The sequence below is a fragment of the Camelus dromedarius genome, chromosome 7, assembly GCF_036321535.1.
Source record: "Camelus dromedarius isolate mCamDro1 chromosome 7, mCamDro1.pat, whole genome shotgun sequence".
Classification (NCBI taxonomy): domain Eukaryota; kingdom Metazoa; phylum Chordata; class Mammalia; order Artiodactyla; family Camelidae; genus Camelus; species Camelus dromedarius.
In genome coordinates, this window is record NC_087442.1 from 16,153,076 (window position 1) to 16,178,116 (window position 25,041).

The 25,041-nt window shown below is 35.3% G+C and overlaps 1 protein-coding gene across 1 annotated transcript in view; it reads right to left on the minus strand.

The window, feature by feature from the left end:
* Positions 1 to 25,041, minus strand: part of AGBL3 (AGBL carboxypeptidase 3) — an 85,095-nt gene that overhangs the window by 4,956 nt on the left and 55,098 nt on the right. Inside the window, exons 13-15 of the mRNA XM_031455409.2 lie at positions 24,855 to 24,912; positions 23,390 to 23,453; positions 5,986 to 6,219 (exon numbers count right to left, since the gene is read on the minus strand). Coding sequence (XP_031311269.2) covers positions 5,986 to 6,219; positions 23,390 to 23,453; positions 24,855 to 24,912 — 356 coding nt within the window. The remainder of the gene's footprint in view (positions 1 to 5,985; positions 6,220 to 23,389; positions 23,454 to 24,854; positions 24,913 to 25,041) is intronic.

Genomic DNA, 25,041 nt, shown 5'->3' on the forward strand with positions numbered 1-25,041 from the left:
ATCTGATATTAATATAGTCACTTCTGCTTTATTGTTTTCATGATAAGTTTTCTTCCATCCTTTTATTTCAGCCTACCTACATCATATTTGAAATGAGTTTCTTGTGGACTGCATATCATTGGGTAATATATTTTAATACACTCTTCCAATCTCTGTCTTTTAATTGTTATATTTAGACCATTTACATTTAAATATAGTTATTGTTATCTTAGGACTTAAATCTGCCTTTTATTTTTTAGTTTATGTTTGCTGTTTTTTCCCTATCGTTTTCTTTTTCCTGCCTTCCTGTGGATAATGTGAATATTTGGGGGAATTCCATTTTTTTTTAATCTATAATGTTTTTGAGTATATCTCTTTGAATAGCTTTTTGAGTGGTTACTAGATACTACATTGCATATGCATAACTTGAGTATAGAAATCTTATCTCCCTTTATGTCCCTTTACCGTCTCACATTTATAATTGTCAGTGTTATAATTTTTGCTTCAGCCATCAAGACATTTAGAAAACTCAAGAGGAGAAGGAAGTCCTATTATATTTACCTGTACATTTCCTCAGCATGTTACTTCTTTCCTGATGTTCCTTCCTTAATTATTTTCTATCTGTTTAGAAAAATTCCTTTAGCCATTCTTTTAGTGTAGGTCTTCTAGTGAACAGTTCTCTTAGTTTTCCTTCTTCTCAGCATTTCTTGATTTCTCTTTTATTTTTGCTGGGTGTAGGATTATGGGTTGACAGTTCCTTTCTTCCAGTAATTGAAAACATTGTGCCACTTCTAGCCTCCTTAGTTTTTGATAAGGAATCTGCAATTCAAACTGTTTTCCCTCATAAATAAGGTGTCATTTTTCTCTGGCTGCTTTCAAGAATTTTTCTTTTTCTTTAGTTTTTAAAAGTTAAATTTTGGTGTATCTTGGCATGGATTTCTTTGGGTTTGTCCTGTTAGTGGTTTGCTCAATTTTAGGTTTATGTCTGTTGCCAAGTTGGTAAATATGAGTACCTCTGAGTACTTTTTCAGCCTTGCCTGCTTTCTCCTACTCTTCCTGGGACTCTGATAACATGAATGTTAGATCTTGATTTCTAGTCCCACAGGTCTCTGAGGCTCTGTTCATTTTATTTCCAGTCTGTTTTCTCTTTGATGTTCAGGTTGGGTTGTTTCTGTTGTTCTTTCTTTTCCAGTTCACAGACTCTTTCCTCTGTCCTCTCAATTATGCTGTTGAGCCTCTGAGCTTTTTATTTCCATTATTGTGTTTTTCCATTCCATTTCCCTTTGATTTTTCTTATTACCTTGTATTTCTTTCTCTCCTTCTCTGCCCCCCAACCATGCCTGAGAGTTTATATTTTCTTTCACTTGTTTCAAGTGTGTTTGTGTTTGTTGAACCATTTTTATCATGACTGCTGTAAAAATCTGTCAGAAAATCCTAACGTCACTGTTATCTCAGTGTTTGCATTTACTGATGATCTTTTCCAGTCAATTTTAATCTTCTTGATTCTTGGTGTGATGACTTACTTCTGATTAAAACACAGACATTCTTATATGCTATGAGACTCTAGATCTTATTTAAACCTTCTGCTTTAGCTGACTTTTTGTGACTTTGGTCTAGCAGGGGTGAGACCTCATTACTGACAGATGGAAGTGGAAGTCTAGGTTCCGCACTTGGACTCCACTGACACCAGAGGGGAGGAGCTTCTCATTCCTGCTGGGCAGGTGTAGGAGTTTCCTCTTCCCATGTATCCATCCTCCACTGACACTATGGTAAAGGTGGCCTCATTACTGCTGGGTATTGGTGAAAGTTCTGACTCTCCACTAGGCCTCCTTTGACACCCCATGGTAGGGAAAGGGAGTGGCACCTCATTTTTGTCTAGTGGGTGTACAAGTCTTGGCCCTCCATATGGTCTTTGGTGATACCCTGAGGAGGGGGTCTCTATAGGCCCGTGGGGATGAAAGTCCTGACTTGGCACTTACCCGTCTTTGCACTACCTAGCAGGGGGTTAGAGATGCCTCATTATAACCTCATAGGAGTGGAAGTCTAGACCCTTCACTCTGCTTCTGCTTATGTGGGTGGGAGTGAAGCCACTGTTTATCTGTAGTGTTCGGCTGGAGTAGTGTGGTTTTTGTCTCCTACTAGAAAAGGAATATTTTCCATTTTGGTAGGCCATCCTTTTCCTGGTCTTTTGGTCATATAGTACAGGCTTTTATTGTCATTTTTTTCTTTTTTCTTGGCCTGTGCCCATTGGTGTTTCTAGGTTGTTGGCTTCTTCAGCTCCAAGTCTTGAATATATGAGGCAAAAAGAAGCCCCAGGCCACTTCCCACTGTGTCACTCCTTGGCTCTGAGGTCCCTAGCTAGTCTGCCTTCTTTTTCCCACCTTTCAAAGTTATCTTATGCTTGCTTTATATGCAACATCTAGGGTCTTTAGTTGTTTTTAGTGGGAAGAATAGGGAAAATGCATTTGCTTCATCTTCCAGGAAGTGAAAAAGTCTCTAATTAGATTTTGATTTGCATAATCTTTCTCAAGAATTTTCATCTACAAGATCTTATGGTAGCTCACAGAGAAAAAAAAAGTGACAATGGGGGGGAGGGTATAGCTCAAATGGTAGAGCGCCTGCTTAGCTTGTACTAGGTCCTGGGTTCAGTCCCCAGTACCTCCACTGAAAAAGTAAAAAAAAAAGTAAATAAACCTGATTACCTCCCCCCTGCAAAAAAAAAAAATTATAAAAGAAAAGTGACAATGAATATATATATGTTTATGTATAACTGAAAAATTGTGCTCTACACTGGAATTTGACACAACATTGTAAAATGATTATAAATCAATAAAAAATGTTAAAAAAAGAATTTTCATCACTACCAGATGGGAGTCCAGATGTGAGATTTGTTACTCCATGACCAGTGATAATTTAAGAGATGTATATCATCTTGCTAATATGCTATTAATTAGTAATCCACTTATACCCTATTCATTCTGGCGTGAGAAAAGAACAATTTAAGTTCCAGTTCTGTAGTTACGTTCAGATGTTATATCCTTTAGCACGTTAATTCTGCAACCTGTTACAGTACTAATTAACTAGTCTCTCCCTAGTCCAAACTGGATTGATGCCTAAAATGGTTTAGCAAAGGTGAGTTCTTTTCATTCTTTGCTTATTCTCATTCCACCCTGTCATCATGTGATACTATGTGTGTCAAGTCAGTCAGATAAAGGATACAGAAAACAGAGAAAAGGCAGCCATAAGGAAATGAGTTTTAAGAGCAAAAAATATAAATTGGATGATGTTAAATATATAGTGAGATCATTTGTTAAGAATGGTCTTGCTTTCTGCTCTCCTAATTTTTCATATTTCCATGTATACCTTTATTAGATACTTTTGGGGAGTATCTACCCCAGGCAAAATTTTCCCTTCTATGGGGACTGCCTCTAGATCCACAAGGGTAGGGCTTCAGTCAGCCATATTTACAACTATTTGACTTCTGCCCACTGGAGTGGCTGCCAGTCATACTATCCTTCCCTACAATTTGGAATTGGGAATGAGAGATAATGAGTTAGTCTTTTAAGTGAAGCTGCTATAGGGTACAGATTTGTGAGTTAAGTAAGGGGTGTGAAAACTTCTCTGTAGAGAGAGAAAAGCACAGACTGAAGATGGACAGCTTCCCATGCCCAGTTCCAGGCCTTTCCTGAATCCTGCCTGAATTCCTTCTCTCTCTTGTTTCCATGAGTAGCCTTGTATTTCCTTATAATTCTTCCCCCCACTGTACCTTATGCTTTTTGATTAAGCTAGCTTGAATTATTTTGCTATATGTAACCACAGAGTTCTTAATCAATAAAGACTACCATTTATTTACACCCTCAGGCTCAGGCCAGTCCACACTGAGTGCATGTCTAGGTTCAAAATATATAAGAAATCTCTTTGTGAAGATAATAACTAAAACTCAAGCTGCATCCTAACTGTCCCCTCTCAGACCCCTTGCTTATATCCAGATTCTCAACTTCTCAGCCTCTTTGCCTGATGGGGAGCGTAGGTCCATTGTATTTTGCTGTTAATTTCCTGATTTTTGATTTTGCTGATACTATCATACTCAGTCCCTTGTTTGCCTGGCCTACACTGTCTGTTTGCTTCTCTCATATTAGCTGACTCACTAGATTCAGTTTCTGTTAGGCATTGCCTTCCCCAGCATGAGAGCTACCCCATCCTACTAGAAACTGCTACCAGTTGCCTATTTTTATGATTTTTATTGACTTTGCTGATTATACAATAAAGAAATATGCATTAATAAAAATTTAGGGAAAAAAGCATGAAGAGGAATATCATACTGTCAATACTGTAACTATCCAGAGATAATCATTATTGGGAATATGTGCTTCCAAAGTTTTTTCTAGATATATATGTGTGAGTGTGTATAATATGCACACATTAAATGTAGAAACATAATCTATAAATGCAGCCATACCAAATCAAACTGTTCTGCAGCTTTTATTCACTAACACGTTGTGAACATCATTTCATGTTAGTTAATATACACTTATAATATTTAATAACGACATAATCTTTCACTTTAGGATGTACCATAATTTATTTAAGCAGTCTTCTATTGTTGGACATTTAGATTCATTTTTATTTTTCTTTGGCTCTTTTAATTTTTGAAAAAATATTTTATTTTTTTAAATTTATTTTTTGCTTTTTTGTTTTCATTTTGGGGGGAGATAATTAGGTTTACTTATTTAGTTATTTTAATGGAGGTATTGGGGATTGAACCTAGGACCTTGTGCAAACTAAGCACGCACTCACTCTACCACTAAGCTATACCCTCCCCTCTCTTTGACTCTTATAAGCAATACTGAAATGAGTATCACTACAGAAATCTTCTAGCCCTTTCCTAGGTTTTTTCCCCTTAGGATCAGTTTCTAAAAGTAGAATTCAGTCAAAACAAATGTGGATATTAGGGAGTTTTCATTTATATTGTTAGATTGCCTTCTAGACACTGTACCCATTTATATTCCAACAATCAGTGAATGAATTCTTCTGTTGAGAGACAAAAATGAAGAGAATTTCATTACTGTTTTAATTTTTACTGCTTGGATTTAAGTGAGATTGAACATTTTTAAATGATCATTGGCCATGTTGGGTTTTTTTTTTCTTTTTGAATTTCTGGTTCATAGCCTTTGCCCATTTTCCTATTAAAATATTCATAATTTTGTCATTGATTTGTAGGCAGCTTTTGAATATTAAGTATATTGGTCCTCTGCTTTTCATTTATATTATGAAGAGAAATGTCAAAGCATACTGATGAAAGACTGCAGCCAAAATGTCTAGTTAGGGTTGAATCCAATTCTGCCACCTATTGCCTGCGTGACCTTGGACAAGTTGCTTAACCTGTTTCTACCTCAGTTTCCTTATGTGTAGAATGTAATGTGTGTGTATAAACACAGAATGCTGTGCAGCACATGGAAAGTACTTTATCAAAATCTATTGATAATATTAGTATTATATTATTTTCAGCTTGTCATTGTCTTACTTTTATTTACATGAGTTTCCTTTTGGCCTTAGTGATGGTTCTGTTTTTTTTAATCTTTAAAAGAAATCTGGCCTTATCCTTTCTGCTTTCCTCTTAATATGTATAAGCTGAAGTAGCTCAGGTTAGTTATTTTTAATTCTGGTTGCCCCCTAGGACTATAAGGTTTAAACACACCTGAGAAATTTCAAGTCAGGCCATGGTCATACTTTATTAATGCATACTTTATTCACAGATCCAAATGAATGAGTGGTTTCATGCAAATAAACAATCAAATAAGTAAGGCCTGACAGCCTACCCCTTCACATATCCAGTGTTTTATTATGGCTTTAGGCCTTTGTCCCTTTGTCAAATGTGGTGTAGCTGCCAAGGTTTTTAAGATCCTGTGTTTGTTTCTTAGGATAATGAATTAATAAGCCCCCTGTTTCCTTATAAAAGAGTGTATGTATTAAATAGCTAAGAATGACAAAATTGTATTGACTTACTGATGTTGGATTTGAAAGTTGATTCTTGGATTGAGTATCTGTTTTATCTGAGTGGTTTGCACATTTTTAGTGCTTTTCATGATGGGGAGCAAATACTGCAGTATTTCTTGAGTTTGGGCTATTTCTTTATCCCTGTAGATTCGTTTTTCATCATCTGTCCAATTTACGCCAGCCTTCTTGCTTTGGAAAGATGTACATTCCTTCATATTACTGTTTAAGTTGTGATGCAGATCTGGGGAGCAACCATAAAAATATGTGTAGATACATAAACTGAACTAGTTAAACAATTACTTACTGAGCATTATGTGCCAAAAATTCTGTCTAAAAATTCTTATCCATCTGAAGCTTATACTTTAATTACAGGGCAGCAAATAAGCAAATAAACAAGTAAGATATATATATCAGACAGTAAAATTTACAGGAGAAAGTAAAGCTGGGGAGGGGAATAGGGAATTCTTGGGGGGAGGGGTTGATTTTTGTTTTTAAAAAGGTGTTCAGAGAAGGCCTCCCTGTGAACCTGCTGTGTCAGAGGAGTTAGGGAACAAGTCAAGCAGCTGTCAGAGGGAAGAGCTATGCAGGCAAGGGGAATAGTTAGTGCAAAGGCCCTGAGCTAGGAGCGTGCTACTGTGTCCAAGGAACACCAAGGTGGGACAAGTGGCTAAAGCAGAATGTACAAGGGGAAAGATACAATGTGAATTCAGAAAGGTAACTTGTACTTAGTTCACGTAAGGCCTCACAGGCTTTAAGGGCTTTGATTTTTACTGAGTGAGAAATAGGGAGCCACTGGAAGGCTTTGAGAAGAGTGTCACATTTGAGATTTGCTTTAACAGGATCATGCTGGTTGCTGAGTTGAGAACAGATTGAACACAGGCAAGGATAAACAAGCAGGGAGATCTCTTGGAAGGCTGCTGAAACAATGCAGGAGAGAGGATGGCAGCTTGGACCAGGGTGATGGCAGTGGCTGGGAGGGTGAGAAGTAGGGAAGGAGAGGAGTATCCTGAGTATATCTGGGGATTTTCAAATGAATTAGACATGGAGAGAGAGAAGAGAGAAATCAGTGGTGTCTCCAAAGCTTATGTGTGAGGAAATACAAGGATGGAGATGTAGGGTAAACTATGGGAAGAGCATGTTAGAAACTAGAAACACCTTTATTAGATGATATGAAGGAATTATTGTGTATTTTGCTAATTGTGATAAGCATATAATAACATTAAAATGTTTAACAAACAATTTTAAAAAATAAAGTTCATTTTAAAAGTGTTTATTCCACTTAACACCCATTAGGCTGGCTTCTGTCAAAAACCAGAAAATAATAGGCAAGGATGTGGAGAGATTAAAACCCTTGTGCACTGTTGGCTGGAATGTAAAATGGTGCAGTCTAAATGGAAAACAGTATGGTGGTTCCTCAAAAAATAGAAAACAGAATTATTATATGATCTAGCAATTCCACTCCTGGGTATATGCCCAGGAGAACGGAAAGCAGAGGCTTGAAGCGTTATTTGTATACCCATATTCATAGCAGCATTATTCACAATAGCCGAAAGGTGGAAGCAACTAAAGTGCCCATGACAGATGAATGACTAAGCAAAATGTGGTCTAAACATACAATGGATTATCATTCAGCCTTAAAAAGGAAGGAAATTCTGGCATCTGCTACAACATAGATGAATCTTGAAGATATTATGCTAAGTGAAACAAACTAGTCACAAAAAAGACAAATACTGCATTTTTCTTCTAAATATTTGATACCACTTGTATAAGATACCTAGAATAGCCAAAGTCAAAGTAGGGTAGCTGCCAGGGTCTGGGAGGAGGGAGGAATGGGCAGTTGTTGAATGGGTATGGTGTTTCAGTTCTGCCAGACGAAGAGTTCTGAAGCCCGTGTGCACCACAACGTGAATGCACTTAACACTGCTGAGCTTTACACTTAAAACAGTTGAGACAGTCATGTGTATAAAATACATCATGTGTATTTTAACAGAATTAAAAAAAATTTAATATACATAGGGTGGGGGGGGGGAGAACCCTGAGTATAGCCTGAAGGAAGCTTGGTAGATTTTAAAGGATGTAGTAGTGTTACTTATAATTATGATGCCAAATTGATACGTAAACAGCATAATAAAAAGTAGAATCCACTCAGAATAAAATAAACGATTCCAGTAAACAATTTCAGCTCGCCAGAATTTGTTACTGTTCCACTGTCACTCAAATGGTTCGCAGAAAAATCAAGGAAATGTCTTCTCTCTCAAGGCAACATAATTAGTTCAACAGGGGAGGAGATTTTTACAAGCCTTGCTTAAAAATCATATTTCAGAATCACAAAGAGAATGAAAGCTCACAATGGAAAAATTCTTGTTAGTTTGTTTTCTTTTCAAGATGGGGAAATGAGAAAGGGACTAGTCTCTTTCAAACAGTGTTTTGAATACACTAATCAGAGTGGCAGAAGATGGTAATAAATTATATAATCTCTGTATATTTAAGAATAAATTTTGTTGACATTTAAAAAAAAGCAAGAAGTATATTATGCTTTGTAAAAAGATGTTTATCTCGTTAGAGATATACACTGAACTATTTATGGGCAAAACAATTTGATTTGCTGACTTTTTTTTAAATTACATTTTATTTTTTTTTGGTGGGGGGAGGTGATTATTTATCTGTTTATTGTTATTCTTAAAATATGCTTTTATTGAAGTACAGTCAGTTTACAATGTGGTGTTAATTTCTGGTGTACAGCACAATACTTCATATAGGACCATACATACATTTGTTTTCATATTCTTTTTCACCATAAGTTACTACAAGATACTGAATATTGTTCCCTGTGCTATACAGTATAAACTTGTTTATGTATTAGTTAGTATCTGCATGATTTGCTGACTTTTGAAATACTTTCACACACAGAAAATGGTGGGAATATAGATGAAACAAGAATAGCAGGATGCCGATAGCTATTAAGGGTGGACACCTGTGGTTCATTATTCTATTCTCTCTACTTTTGTTTATACTTGAAATTTCCACAATAATGCCTTTTTAAAAAAGGAATTGTCCATTACTAAAAGGAAAGGAAACAGATGACTAAAGCACTCACTGTATTAAGCTGGACTTGAGAGATGATAAATGAGGTTATGTATGATTACAATATCTGGCAATGCTGGCAAGTAAAATGATTTTATCTACAGTCTCTTGAGAAGCCATTCTTAGCCATTCAAGAAATATTCACTGAATGATTATTATGTGTCTATTATTTTGTTTGGTTTGGTAAATAGGTATGAAAAATATAGTCCTTGCCTTTAATATGCCAACAGTTGGGACTAGAGAGGGAAAAGTAAAGCATCAATTAGAATATATATCTAGAGATAAGGCAAGGTGCTTACTAGAGTGTTGCAGAAGAGGGACTCCTAGCCATGCTTAGAGCTGGATAAGGAAAACTTCCTAATTCCTAATTAATCTGAGTCTTGATGAATAAGAAAAGTCAGCTAAGTTAAAAAAGAGGTAGTAATCAAGGTACTGGGACTAACATGGCACATTCAGGAAATCACAGGATGGTTTAGAATGACTAGAATATCAGGTAGATGTGAGTAAGTGGTTCAAAACTAGACACCTTGTTTGTAATAATAGCACTTTTGAGAAATTTTCTGAAATAGGAATAATTTGTGACTGGTAGATGCTTATGTTTTAAAAATTGAATTGTTAGGGGGCCACTGAAGATTTTAAGTGTGGAAATGATATAATTAGATCTGCATTTTTGAAATACCACATGGCAGCCAGGAGGATGACAGGTTGAAGAAAAGTGAGACTGGAGGCAGGGAGCCAAGTTAGGAGGCTAACGCAGTCAGTCAAGGGAGGCAGAAAGGGAGTCTGAACTAGAGGGAAAGTGGTATGATAAGGAAAAGCAGATTCAAGAGAATCTTTGAGAGTAGAATGGATAGAGCTTCTCCTTACTGGAGACCAATGAGATATAGAAGATTAGGGTATGTCTTGGGCTGTTTAGCCCACTGGAGGATGGCAGTATTATTGACAGAGACACAGAATGCAGGAGAAAGATCTGCAATGGGCAAGCTGAATTAGAAGTATCTGTGAGGAAAAACATGACATATCCAGTAGGCAGATAAATATGGAATTCAGAAGAGATGCCTAGACTGATGATTAGAAAATATGATGATCGTCAGTTGTTTGCTGAAGCTGCAGGGATAGATGAGAGTGCTCAGAAATAAAGTATGTGGTGAGAAGAGGAGGGACTGAAGGATGGAATGCTGGGGAGTGGCCCAGTTCAGGCAGAGGAAGAGAAGCCCATGTAGGACACCAGGCACGCACGGCCAGAGAAACAGGACTAAAACAAGGAGACAGAAGTTCCACAGATATGTCTGGTGAATTGCTCAGTGAATCAAGGGGGAGTGTGAAGGCACTGGGAATACCCAACAGTAGAGAAGTCAAGTATGGTAAGAACTTTGGAAATAACAACTTCACTGCTATGGTGAGAGCAGAAGCCAGACTGTAGTAGGTGTACAAGTATACAGGTGAGGAAGTGAAGGTAATGAATACTGATCTTTGATAGAGGTGAGAGAGAGGGTAGGAATTAGAATTACGTCACGGAGAAAACTGACGGGGGGCAAGGGATCTAGAGCACCACCGATAGTTCAGAGTACTTTTGGACTTCGTTAAAAAAATTCAGTATTCCCCCAGAGAGAGAGGATGGTATAAGGAACTCCCTCTTAAACTCATCACTCAGCTTCAGTAATTTGATCTTTTTTGCTGTAATGGTTGATCAATATTTAAAATCCACCTACAACACTGGAAAAAAATGGTTAGAGGTAGTTTACAAATAAGCTGTGCAAGTGAAGTGTGTTCCAAAAAAAGAGAAATGATGCCTGATGATGCCTGAAATGCCATGACTCACTTCTGGGTGCTTGTGGTATGGCTAAATCGAAGATTGGATACTGCAGGAGCATTGTGTTTGTGTTCACCAAATTCACAGAAGAAATGACTTGCATACAAAATTATCTGCCAGGATTTATTATGAATTTTCTCCTTCCTGATTGGCCTCAGTCAGCTGAATCTGTGTCTGTACTGTATCTCATCAACAAATTCAAACTCTTCCAGAACTGAAGGGGTCTGACTGGCCCTGTCATTAATCTTGGACAGATCCAGCTCATTACCACTTGAATAGTTCAATAGTGAGAAGGGACAGACTTCCTTCTGCAAGAAACTGAGTGATAATGAAGATAGGACATTTTTGAAGAAAATTCATCGCACTAAATTTATATATTATAAAGGGGCAACACCAACAAATAAGAAAAGACAACTCTGTCTGAAATAATTTAGTTCAGTAAAAAAATGTAGAATTTTTATTAGTATATCATCAAGATTCACCAGGACATATGTTTATAATATAATCAAGAAACCATGAGAATCTCAGCTCAGGAAAAATTGTATAAGGTTGAGAAATACAATTTTAAATTAAGCAGTGGGGGACACTGAAGAACAAGTCTCCCCTTTGCGGCAAAATTCTATAAATACTACCTGTCTCCAGTTTCTCTCCTCCTACTTAAAAACACTTTAATTAGACTTGTACCTCTGTCATTCTCCTGAAATTTCTCTGATCAGGATCTGCCCTAAATAAAACCTCCATGTTGTAAAATCCAGTAGTAAATCCATCTCACTTGACAGCAGAAGCATTAGACTTGGTTGACTATTCCCTCCTCTTTGATACACTTTCTCACTTAGCTTCCAGGACAACACATTCTCTTAGTTTTCCTCCTACCCCAGAGGGTGCTCCTCAGTCTTCTTTTGTTGGATTCTTACTCTTTTCCTGATTCATCAGTGCTGAAATTCCCAAGGACTTGCTCCTTAACCCTCTTCTGTACCTACACTCACTTAAATCTTATCTGGCTTCGTACTTTAAAATACTATCTTTATGCTGAAAATCCCCAAATATATGTTTAGCTTGGATCTCTTCCTGGAACTCCAGACTCATATATGCAACCGTCTGTTCAATACCTCCACTTCAGTGTCTGGAAGGCACTTCAAAAATAAGATATCTAAACTGGATTGCTGCTCTATTGTCAGTCTCTGCCATTTGGCAGATGATAACTGAATCCAGCGAGTTGTTGGCCCAATACCCTGGAGTTTCAACAGTTGTAAATACCTGTGGAACCGTTACCATAAACAAGATCTAGGAAAGACCATCCCTAAAAGATTCCTGGTGCTCCTTTACAGTCCTTTCTCTCCTCCCTCCCCTACTCTGTCCCTTCCTGCTCCGGGAAACCTTTGTCTACTTTTTGTCTGTATAGATTAGCTTGCATTTCATATCGGTGTGATTTCATATAGCATTTACTGTTCTGTGTCTGGCTTCTTTAACTCAGCACAGTGATTTTGAAATTCACCCACGTTGTGTGTATCAGTTCTTTATTTTTTTATTCTATGGTATGGGAAGGGCATAAATAATAAGTAATGGGAATAAGGCAATAGATTTATTTCAAGGCTGTATTAAACTGAAATAATTTTCCTCTATATTCAACTCATATAGAAATTAAATAAGGCAAATATTTTTTAGAGTCAGGAATAAAATGGCTGTCTGTCCTCCGCTTACAAAAACAGTTCCCATAATCCAGATTTCATAGGATTTATTAATGTTGATATAGTGAAAGCCACCTTTGTATTTATTATAATCCTAAACAAACAAACAAACAATAAAACCTTCTGTTGGTATCCTTCTCTTCTCAGTCCAACTGGGAGTTTGTTTGCACTTGGGACACTTCAAAGATGTCACTTTGAAACAGTTTCCATACAAATCAGTGCTCTTGGGCTGAAATGTTTCCTGGATTGGCCTCTCATTAGTTTCTAAAAAATATCCTTGTTGGTCTTTGCTAAGCCTCTGAATCATACTTTGGGAGCTGAAAGAAATTGAGTATTTCTGATTTCATTGTCAACAATGAATTATCTAATCAAGAGTAATGTAATGCCATGTTATATCTGTGTATTACATCTCACAGTATGCAAAGTATTGTTACAGATATTACCTTGGGGCCTTCACCCATCCTGTGATTCAGGCAGGATGGCAGTGTTATCCCCGTCTTACATCAGAGAGGGAATATTAGGAAATCAGAGAGGTTAAGCTATTGTTCAAGATAACATAGCTGTAAGAGGGAGGGGCAGGTCTAGAATACATATCCTCTAACTTCAGTACTTTTTCTGTTACTTTCTCTTATGTTGATATGTTATTTCATTTCTTTCCACATACATGATAAGTAATATATTTTAAAAAGTTAAGTATTAGTTTAAATTAATTAATTCTAGATCCAAGTACAGGTATGGCCAAAGATGGTTTCTTAACCTAATTTTCTAGGTTTTTTGGGGCAAGAGAGTCTACATATTTCAACAGAACCCATTTTAATTGAGCAGAAACCAAGTTCTCAGAAAAGAGGCCAAGGAAGGAAGAACAGGCATACGTGTTTCCTCTTGTGCAAATTCAGTCTGTTCTCAGATACTTACACAGCCACTGTTCAGATGGTTGTTCACATCATCATTCCTACAGATAGGGAAACTTGCCAAGGGGGCTAGTGATACAATAATTACTGGGTTAGACAAAACTACAAAGTTTATTTATGTTATTCCCGATTTCTCTTTCTATTCCTTTTTCAGTTTTTACGTACTAATATTATCCCTGTGTGACCAGTGCTTCAGTTGCTATTACAGATAGTAAAACATTTGATAGTCATTCATTCTAAACTGCTAAGTAATTATCTTATGCTAGAAGTACTTCTTTTTAAAAAGAGAAACTCAGATAAAACAAAGAAATAAATTTCTAACTGTAGATATTAAAGCATCCACTGGGGATAGTTTAGGGATATTGATTGAAATCTCAGCCCTTCAAAATGCATCATATGGGCAGCTCCTGTGTATAAAACTAACCTAGTCACAGACACTATGTAGACTATATAAGGAGATAGTAATTAGCAATTATTATCAAAAAGCCACTTTTACCTGTTACTTTAATTCAAAATCAAAATATTAGAGGAAAAGGAGTAAGGTAGTCTAATCTGGTAAGTGTAGTTCTCCTACCTCAAATATCTTTTTAGAAGCCAAGAAGGGGCTTGTCCAGGTATTTTTGCTAAAAAAGAGAGTATACCACAACATTTCTGATCTTAGATTTTAAAGTTAACAAAACTTAATTTTTTACTTTTTTGCAAATTACTTCATTGATATATTTATCTTCAATTAATCTGCCATTGTCTCATTCAGACATATGAAATATATTAGTGCATATTTCCTCTGGAAGCCTTTAAGTTAAACTGTTGCAAGAGACTAGCAAACAGCAGAAATACCCATCCAATAATTGTCAAACAATTCAAGAACTGAGTTCTGCATATTAGTCACTATGAAGGACATCTATATGTATGTAGACTAACTTTTTAGAAAGCCAACTCAGGATCCAGCTATACCAGAACAAAAAATTAGTACAATATGTAATAAATACTCCTATACATGTGTATTATTATAAAATAAAATTACACTAGGTATTTATTTACAACTATATATAATTCTGTATTATTTGCTTCTTGTTAATGCTATTAAGAAAAGCAACAGTAGGACTAGTTAACAGTGGCCATTAGTAATAATTAATAGAATTAATTAACTAAATAGGATGTGTCAGAATAATAATAATACGTTTTTCCTCTGATACAAATTTTAACTCTCTTGAATATTTACATTTTGTAGGCCATATTATTATGTCTTCTTACGATACATAAATTAAGACCTTTTAAAAGTTGAATGTAAGTACAATGAAGCTAATTAAATAGATACTACTTATAATTAATAAAAATTGATGACATGTTTATGTCCCATGATAAAGTAGGATATTTTTGCTCTTTTTTCCTCTTCTTTTTTTTTTTTTCTTTTTTTTAATTGAAGTACAGTTGATTTAAAATGTTGTGTTAGTTTCTGGTGTACAGCTTAGTGATTCAATTCTCTCTCTCTCTCTCTCTATATATATATAAAGAATATGTATGTATATATATTCCTTTTCATATTCTTTTTCCTTATAGGTTATTACAAGCTATTTAATATAGTTCCCTTTGCTGATATTTTTGTTCTTTGTGTGTCCTTTTCCCATAATACTTCTTTGAACTGCGTGTAGCCTTCAGGATATCCTTTTATGTAAAACTGAATACATTCAAAGTCAAGGTCTCTGACTTGAGGTCTGCTCTTATGAAGCCCACATTACACTGATACCTAGTGGCAGGCCAATGAAATAACATCAAGTTAGACATTCTGTCAACAAAGGAATCTGAGCATAGAACAGGACTTTACTTATTAGCAATAGCAGGTTTCTAGACTTGTAAGGAATTAGTTTCCAGATTTCTAGAAATGTCCATCCACTTTATATCTACAGGCTTGTTTTAGTAGACTGGCTTTTGGGCTTTTGGCTCTTTGCATCTTTAAATTCATCATGTAGAGTTCTCCATGTTTAAAGTGTCCATTGTTTTTAGCTACTCTGAAGCACACTGGATGTCCTCGTAAGTTAAACTTCTCTTTCTTAAGGGACAAGTTTTAAGACAAGAGGTAATTTGAACTTAAACTGAAGGTGGATTTCAAGTAAATTACCATTTTTAGTGCTGATTAACTTGGCTGCCCTTTCTGGTGACATATTTTTGATTTGTGAGTCAGTCTTATTTCCCCGTAAATGTCATTTTATTCACTGTATGAGTTTATAACCTACACATAATATCAAACAGCTCAGGCACAGTTAGTTCATCCTTTTCTATGCTCCTTATGACCTCTTCAAAGATCATCAAATAGATTTACAGGAACAGCATTTGGATTTACTGTAGTCCTTTCCTCTATTCCCATCTTCAGACTATTTGCAAATTAGAGAGGGTCATTCTTGTCCTATATTTGAAAATGTGATTTAGTGTCTTTTCTATGGCTGCCAACATCATGATAGCCACCTTGTAGGCACAGGTCTAAGGAAACTACCTTCTTTCATTTCTGTAAAGTCAAAAATATCATTAAATTCTTCTGCATGTTTTGAGGAAACTAAAATGTGACCAAAAATTCGTTATGAAAGCCTCATCACAAGATAGCAGATCAGTCTTTTTTAAAGTACAACATGTGCAAGACATTTAGGAGGTCAGATCTTTTTATTTCCTTGGTAAAAAGCTGATAGACTGAAATGAAATTTGCCAAAATATACATTTTATATTTTCACTGTCAGCCAACCATGCAGATAGATGAGCAAAGTCTCGTTTGTATTTGGACAACATATTAACTATATTTGGTTTTATTTTTCTGGTGGTTTCATTAAAATCTTCATAGAAATCAAGATTCTTTAAACCCCATTTTTCAAATTAAAATATCTAAGAGCCAGAGGAAATGTTTTTTTGATTCAATGAATCATGTGTTACACTGTGGCAAACAGTACTGTTGGTAAGACCTGACCAAATGAGCTTTACACTATCAGAGGCCAACACATCTGTCATCAAAATTTCCCCTTTGGTTGACCCATGGGACATTTTTAATATCTTTGCAGAGTTGTGCAACGATCACCACAATCTGATTTGAGAACATTTTCATCACCCCCCAAAGAAACCCCATACCAATAGTGACTGCTAGTAGGTAGTCACTCCCTGTTTCTGACCCCAACCTTCAGCCCCTGGCAACCACTAATGTACTTTCTATTATATGATTTGCCAATTCTGGGTATTTCATATAAGTGGAATCAACAATATGCAGCCTCTTATGTCTGCCTTCCTTCACTCAGTGTGTTTCCAGTGTTTATCTGTGTTGTAGCCATGTATCAGTGCTTTATTCCTTTTTTCAATTAAATATTTCATTATATGCACATACTGTTTTATCCATTAATGTCTAGTTGATAGACACTGGTTTCTACCTTTTGCTATAATCAAGTGTTGCTAAGAACACTCACATGCAAATGTTTTCACTTCTCTTGGGTACACACCTAGGAGTGGAATTGATGGGTTATTTGGCAACTCAGTTTTCAAAGTGGCTACACCATTTTACATTCCCATAACAATGTATGAGGGTTCCAAATTCTACATATGCTTGCCAAGACTTACTATCTTTTTGATTATAGTCATCCTAGGGGGTGTTTTTTCCCCTTCCTCCTGGTGTCTCAATTATGTGTATGTTACATCTTTTGAACTTGTCCCACAGACCTTTTGATGTTCCATTCTGTTTGTTTTTCATTCTTGTTCCTCTTTGCATATCAGTTTGGGAGGTTTCTGCTTACCTGTCTTAAAGCTCACTGATTCTTTCCTTGACCATTTCCTGTCTACTGATGAGCCCATCAGAGGTATTCTTCATTTCTGTTAGTGTTTATGCTTTTTAGCCTTTTCTCTTGATTCTTTCTTAGATCTTTCCATATCTTCATTATATTACCCATGTTACTTACTTTTTCCATTAGAGCCCATAACATACTAATCATAGTTATTTTAAATTCCATGTCTGGTAATTCTAAAGTCTGTGTCATACTGGGGTCTAGTTCTGATGCTTGCTTTATCTAATTAGACTGTGTTCTTTCTTGTCTTCTATAATACCTTATAATTTTTTTTGTTGGAAACTGGACAGTGGGTAATAGAAACTGAGAATAGACATTAGTATGGGATTTTATGTTAGTCTGACAGGGAGCTGGACTCTGTGTGTGTGTTTAATGCTTACTTGCTCCATATTTTTATTCACCAAGTGTTAGCTGTAAATGCTGGTGTCAGATGCTTGGAATTCCTACAATAGCCTTGTTTTTGTCTCTCCTGTTGTCTTTGGGACGCCCTAAGAGCTACTTATCAGGTAGAACGTGTGTCTTGCTTGCAGCTCTTTCAGCTATAAACCATTGTTACTATACTGGAGTCATGTTGGTGTGGTGATAAGTTATGGGGGAAAGGGAACATTCTATAATCTTATTATTAAATCTTAGTCTTTTAGTGGGTCTGTGTCCCTGGGCTGTGACCTTAACAAGCATTTCTTAGCTTTTCTTCCCCCTACCCTTCAGTGAGATAGGAAGGCTAGAGAGGGCTGGCTCTGGCAGGGGAAGAGTAAGCACTGCAAAATCTATCCAGAATATTCTCCGTAACAAAGGTGTACTCTCCAAATCCAGCCCATTACATGTTGGAACTAAAACCAGAAGTCTCCTTACTGTGTTTACATTGTGTATCTTTTAAGAGTAGTTTTAGTTCTTACATTTAGGTCTGTCACCTATTTTGAGTTAATTTTTGTGTATGATTTAAGGAATGAGTCCAAGTTCATTCTTTTGCGTGTGAATATCTAGCTGTCTCAGTACCATTTGTTGAAAAGGTAATTTTTTTCTTCATTTAATTGTCTTGGCACTTTTGTTGAAACTCAACTGACAATAAATATAAGGGTTCAATTCAAATATAAATATACTCTCAACTCTATTTCATTGATCTCTGTCTCTACTCTTACGCTAGTTCCACACTGCTACAGTTACTGCACCTTGGTAGTATGTTTTGAAATCAGGAAGTATGAGTCTTTGAACTTTGTTCTTCTTTCTCAAAACTGTCTTGGTTACTTTGGGTCTTTACATTTCCATCCGCATTTTGGTTCAGCTTGTTCATTTCTGTTTTGGCTGAGATTTTGATAGGACTGTATTGAATCTGTGTGTCAATTTGTGAACATGGGGGAATCTTTCCATTTATTTTAATCTTCTTTTACATACTTCAATGGTGTTTTGTAGTTTTCAGTGAACAAGTCTTATACTGCTTTTATTAAATTTATTCCTAAGTATTTTATTCTTTTTGATTCTTTGCAAATGGAATAGTTTTCTTAATTTCATTTTTAGAGTGTTTATTGCTAGTATCAGAAATACAATTGCTTTTAGTAACAGATTTATTGAGATCTAATTCACATATAGTTCACCCATTACAATTGATTTTTGCATGTTGGTGTTCTATCTTGCAACCTTGCTGAACTCATTTATTAGCTCTAGTAGGTTTCTTGTGTGTGTATATTCCTTGGGATTTTCTATATATAAGAGCATGTGTTCTGCAGCTAGAGTTTTACTTCTTTCCAGTCTGGATGCCTTGTATTTATTCTTCTTGTTAAATTGCCCCGACTAAACCTCCGTTATGATGTTGAGTAGAAATATTGAGAGCAGACATCCCTGTCTTGGTCTTGATCTTAGAGGAAAAGCATTCTGTCTGGCACCATCAACTGTGATATTAGTTGTGGGATTTTTGTAGATGGCCTTCATCAGGTTGAGGAACATCCCATCTATTCCTAGTTTGTGGAGTATTTTTTAAAATCTTGAAAGGATGTTAGATTTTGCCAGACACTATTCCTGCATCTATTCAGATGATCATGTGCATTTTGTTCTTTATTCTATTAATATGTATATTATGTTGTTTAATTTTCATATGTTAAATAAACTTTGCATTTCTGGGATAAATCCTACTTGGTCATTGTATACAATCCTTTTTATATGTTGCTGGGTTCAGTTTGCTAGTATTTTGTCTTACTTTTTGTCTTAATTCTTAACAGATTCAGATGGTAAAGAGAAAATGCTATTTATTTGGAACCCTAACAGTTATTTTTGAGAAATCTTCTCTGATACTCCCGTACCCCCAAACAACTCCTATATATCATAGCATATCATAGTAAGCAGCATTTTCTCCATTATATTTCTATTTCTGTTTGTTTGTCTCTCTCTGCTTCTTGAGAACAGACTATATTTGATTTTCTATTGTATGCCAGTATTTAGCACAGTCATTGACTAGTATAACTTGAGACCTCTGGGAAACAGATAAACATCAGATTTTCAGATTTTTAAAAGAACTTGAACAAAGATGGAAAGGAGATTATGTAACAAAGGATGATTATAAGAGAGTCACTGAGACATAGGAGAATAGTATCAGGAAGGGTAAAATATCAAGTGAACTAAGATATGAAGAAATATTGACAACAAGAAGTAAATTTTACTTAGCTATATTCAGAATAAAAATATATCAAATAATGTTAATTTGTTCTTCTGGGATTTTTTTAAAAAATGCTGATGGATGACAAGGAGCAGAATCCCTCAGCTCTTATGTTGCTTCTGTCTTTTCTATCAAATAGTTTTCTTCTGGTTACACACGGGAGAATAAATATTGGTTAAGAAATGACAGAAGTCAGAATGAGTTATCTTCAGTGCCAGACATATATCTCCAGTAAGAAAAGAATTTACATAATGGATCACAAAACCATTGACACTAATCTTTTAAGAATTCAAGGAAGTGACTCTTCTCCTTGCTAAATGCCTAACTTGTCAGTTAAGACTTTATCATCATTATGATCATAATTTAAGGATCAGTTCCTTCAAGAAAACGTACCCTGAGATTTCCAGGCTGGATTACATCCCCTTCTCTGAGCAACCAGAACAATTTGTGCATATCATTATCACTCAATCTCTTATTGTAATGAACTGTATGAGTCTTACTACACTTTGATACCTACTTAAATGATGAGTAGCTAATGTAGTTGAGAGGGAGAATTATGTTTCAGGCAGAGAAGACAGCATGAGCAAGAAAGTGAGAAGACTGATGTTTTTTGAGGCTACAAGAAGAATTGTACAGGAAAAGGCAGAGAATGGCAAGAGATAAAATTGGAGAGGTAGTTAGGGGCCAGTTCTTTGGGAGTCTTGTACATCATGTTAGGGAACTTGGTTTCTCTGTTGCAGTAGTGGTTGTCAAAAAAAAATTTTTTTTTTAAGATAACAGACCATTATTGAAAGAAAAACTGTACAGGGAAGCTATTCAGGATGAATAAATGTTGGATGGTCTAGGTCCCAAGTGTTTGGCATCCCACCAGCTCTCCCTATAGCTCCCAGTGTGGTGAGTTGAAAAGTGTAGTCTGCAGATCACCAACATCAGAAGTATCTATGGTATCTTATAAAAATGCAGATTTTGCGGTTGACAAACATGAACTCAAAATCTGAAGCTGAGGTTATCATAAGCTCTCCAGATAATTCTAAAAATTTAAAACCGGACATTCTGTAAGTCAACTGGCCCATAGTCTTCAAAAATGCCAGTGCTGTGAATGACAAAGAAAGGCTGAGCAGCTGAAGGGATATGGCAATTAAATGCAACTCATGAACCTGAATCATCAGGGAGAAGTTTTGCTCTAAAGGACATTAGTGGTACATCTGGCAAAATTTAAGTACAGTATGTTAGAAAATAGTTTTGTATCAAAGTTGAATTTGCTGATTTTAATGTAAGGAAATGTTCTTGTTCTTGGAAAATATATGCTGAAGTTTAGGGATAAAGCACGATGTCTACAAAAAAAAAAGGATTGGGGAAAAATATACCTACATAGGTAGGAAGGTAAATAGGTATAGTTCTTTGTACTATTCTTGAAGTTATTTCAAAATTAAAAGTTAAAAAAAATTTAAAAGAGAAGGCCTAAAACAAATTTAAGTCTCAGGTCTGTACCAACTTCAACCACTGATGGAAAAGTGGGAATTACTGAAAGTCTTTAGGTAGTGGTATAACATAATCAGACTTGTGTTTTTGATAAATTGCTTTTATAGTAGTATGAAAGGTGGAATTAGGATTACAGTACTGGTGGCAAGGAGACCAATTAGAAATCAAATTGCTTCTGCTTAATAGGTGGTAAGAGTCTGAAAAGAATGATGGTAGTTAAGGTGGAGAAAAAAGGGACTGTGAGGTAAAATCAGCTGGATTCAGTGGCTGGCTGAATATGAGGGTGGAAGTGAAAGAAGAAAAAAGATAACTATCAGGTTTCTAGCTTGGTTGCTTATGTAGACAGTAACACCAAAGTTATAGTGAATGCAGAAAGGCCAGTATTTAGTGTGGGATTAGCAGAATTTTAATGTGGATATGTGGGACATCTACGTGAAGATATATAGCAGACAGTTAAATATAAGAGGCTGACACTTTGACAAAAGGTCAGATGTATGTATGGATATGTATTTATATATGTATACACACACGTGTACATGGCACAACAATAGGACATAATTGAGATCAAGAGTTCATGAAAGGCTGAATCTAAGACTTAGTTTAACTAACAGGAATAAATTTAAAGCTCACTATACTGAACCAAAATACCAAACCAAAACTGAAGAAGTAGGGAATGGAGGAGACATAAGTTAGCAGTGCCACTATGAAAATAAAGCTTTATAGGTTTAAGTATATATAAATCCAGTACATCAATATTTTAGGATAATTTTCAAAAGAATATATGTAATCTTAGACTGCATTAATGGAAATCTAGTAACTAAAAAGAAACAAATGAGAATGATGATTTATTGTACATAGTCAGCCCTCAATATCTGCAGGTTCCACATCTGTGGATTCAACCAGCTATGGATCAAAAATATTTGGAAAAAAATTCCAGAAAGTTCCAAAAAGCAAAACTTGAATTTGCTGTGCACTAGCAACTATTTACATAGCATTTACATTGTATTAGGTATTATAAGTAATCTAGAGATGATTTAAAATATACTGAAGGATGTGAATAGGTTATATGCAAACTACATCATTTTATATAAAGGACTTGAGCATCCTCAGATTTTGTTTTCTGTGGGGTTTCTGGGACCAGTTCCCCACAGACACCAAGAGATGGCTATCCTAAATAGATGATATTTTTAGTACTGTGTTCAGTTTCATTCAAGCTTGAATACTGACAGAAAAGAGTAAAAAGAGTAAAATATTATAGTAAAGGGCCTTAAATCATATTATGGATGGTTGAAAGAAATGGAAGGAATGTTTCAGGGAAATAAATGATAACTTTTAAAAATACGATCTGTCATGTGGAAGAGGTATTAAATTTGTTCTTATTATTTCAAGGAGAATTAGGGAAAATGAGTCAGTCAGAATGTTTGCCTTTAAGGTTTCTTCACTCTTTTTTGTTTTGTGTTACTAAAGAGGTAAAAAAAATTTACAGGGACATATGCTTTTAACTCAGCATAAAAAGAACATTGCTCCCTAGCAGTGGAATGAACGGACCGCAATTTGGTAAACTACGTGTCACTAAGCATAGTCAACCAGAGGTTGGATGAGCCTGGCTCCTGTCGTAAGGAGGAGATGAGAGTAGAGTACTCTCTCTGCGTTAAGATTCAGTGAGATGGGAGTGAAAAGATGAGACACTGAGGTGAATTTTTTTTTTCTGATCGGGTAAAATTATAAGAAATCAAATTGACATACAATGAAGTTCTACTTTCTTCTCTTACATATTTCTAGAGTTAGAGAGAAAAATAAAAATTTGAGATTCAGAATTTCTGGGAAGGTGAATTTTTTCCTTGGCTATCCAATTTGAAGATAATCTTCTAGTTTCTTATGAGTGTGAATCTTGATCAGATACATATTACTAAATAGTTCACATCCAGATGATAGATGGCCATTCATTACTGTCTATATTCCAATATTACAACTCTTGATTAGGGAACTGTCTTCTGAAATAATTAAATATACAATCATCTGATACATTTGGTCTTATGTCTAGAAAAGATGGTAAAAGTTCATTAGTAGCATAAAAATAGTTCACTGCCTTACATTTCATATTTTTATCTTTTTCTCAATGAAAACTGCTGGCAGATAATATCAAAATAGTAGCCTAGCTCAATGAAATTAATACAAACAGTTCTCAAATCTTACGAATTTTTGTTGCATTTTTGCTATTTATAGTAAAGTCTAAAAATATTCCAACTCTTTGTGTCAGCAATTCCTTTCTAGGAATCTATTATAAATAAATAATTAAGCATATACACAAATAGGGAGTTAAAAGGTCTTCATTGTTGTTTATAATAGAAAAAAGTGAACAAAATAAAAATTTAATAAGGGGGTGGCTAAATAAACTAAGGTTCACTAATACAATGGAATACTTTGCCACCATTTATTAACATGTAAAGAAATCAATAACATACTGTAATTTCAAATAGAAACATAGGTTGCAAAAGTCTGAAGATTCTGTGATTAATATGGCATACATGTATGTAGAAAGAAGTCTTAAATATTCTAAAATGTGTTCTTTATTTTTGACATTAAATTTAACAGAGGAATATATAAGAATTACATATAGAAAGTTACTGCTTGGCTGATCACTGTAAGAAAGAATAACTTACGGTTCAAGTGATTTAACCATCTTAATTATAAAATTCTCTCCTTGGTGTGGTTCATACCTCCATTTCTATTTTTAATTAGCCTGCTATATCATAAACTAAGTGTATATATATTTATGTATAATTTTAATTATGTAACCTGAAATCCTTTTTGAAAATACATGTGGTATAAATGCATACAAAAATACATCTACACATAAAATTAAAGAATTATTTTAGAAAAAATTAAAATGTTTAAATTATATGAATATGTTCAAAGGACCTCACATGAACATAATGAGATTAAAAATTAAGAAAAAAACCCAGAAATGTTAGAGTCAGAAATTTATATTAGACTTATCAGATTCCTGTAGAAGCATATGAATAGTCCAAAATTTAATTTCTCTCCTGAGCGCATCCTTTATTAAGTTATGAAACAAAAGGACCAAGATGGCTTTTAAAACATAAAATCCCTATATTCTGTTCTGAGAAGAAAAACCTTTCAAATCAGGTTATCTCTCAAGTACGTGGACCACTCAACCCAGCCCTCCCATGTAACTGACCTCTCCTTTCTCTGTGCTCCCTGGGGACCCCGTACAGACTTCTGCATTTCACCTGTAACACTGCACTTGCTTACTTGTCTGTCTCCACTTATTAAAAGATGAACTCATGAGGGTAAGAAATGATCCAGTACACTTCTTAATATCCCTAGCACAAGGCACAGTGATAGCCTCAAAGCTGTAGTACAAAAAAGTGTTTGTTGAGGAAATGAATTGTTTTGAGTGGGTAGACAGAATATTACCTTCCACATCAGCATTTGATTCTTTGTGTCTTTGAACTAAATGTCCTTTATCACAAACCTAATGGAACACAGAACCAGAGGGAAAACAATAGTATATTATAAACATGAAAATGAGATGTTTCCTATATGATTTAAGGTATAGTAATTTTCAACATTTCTCATTTTATCCTCATAGATTTAGAATGGA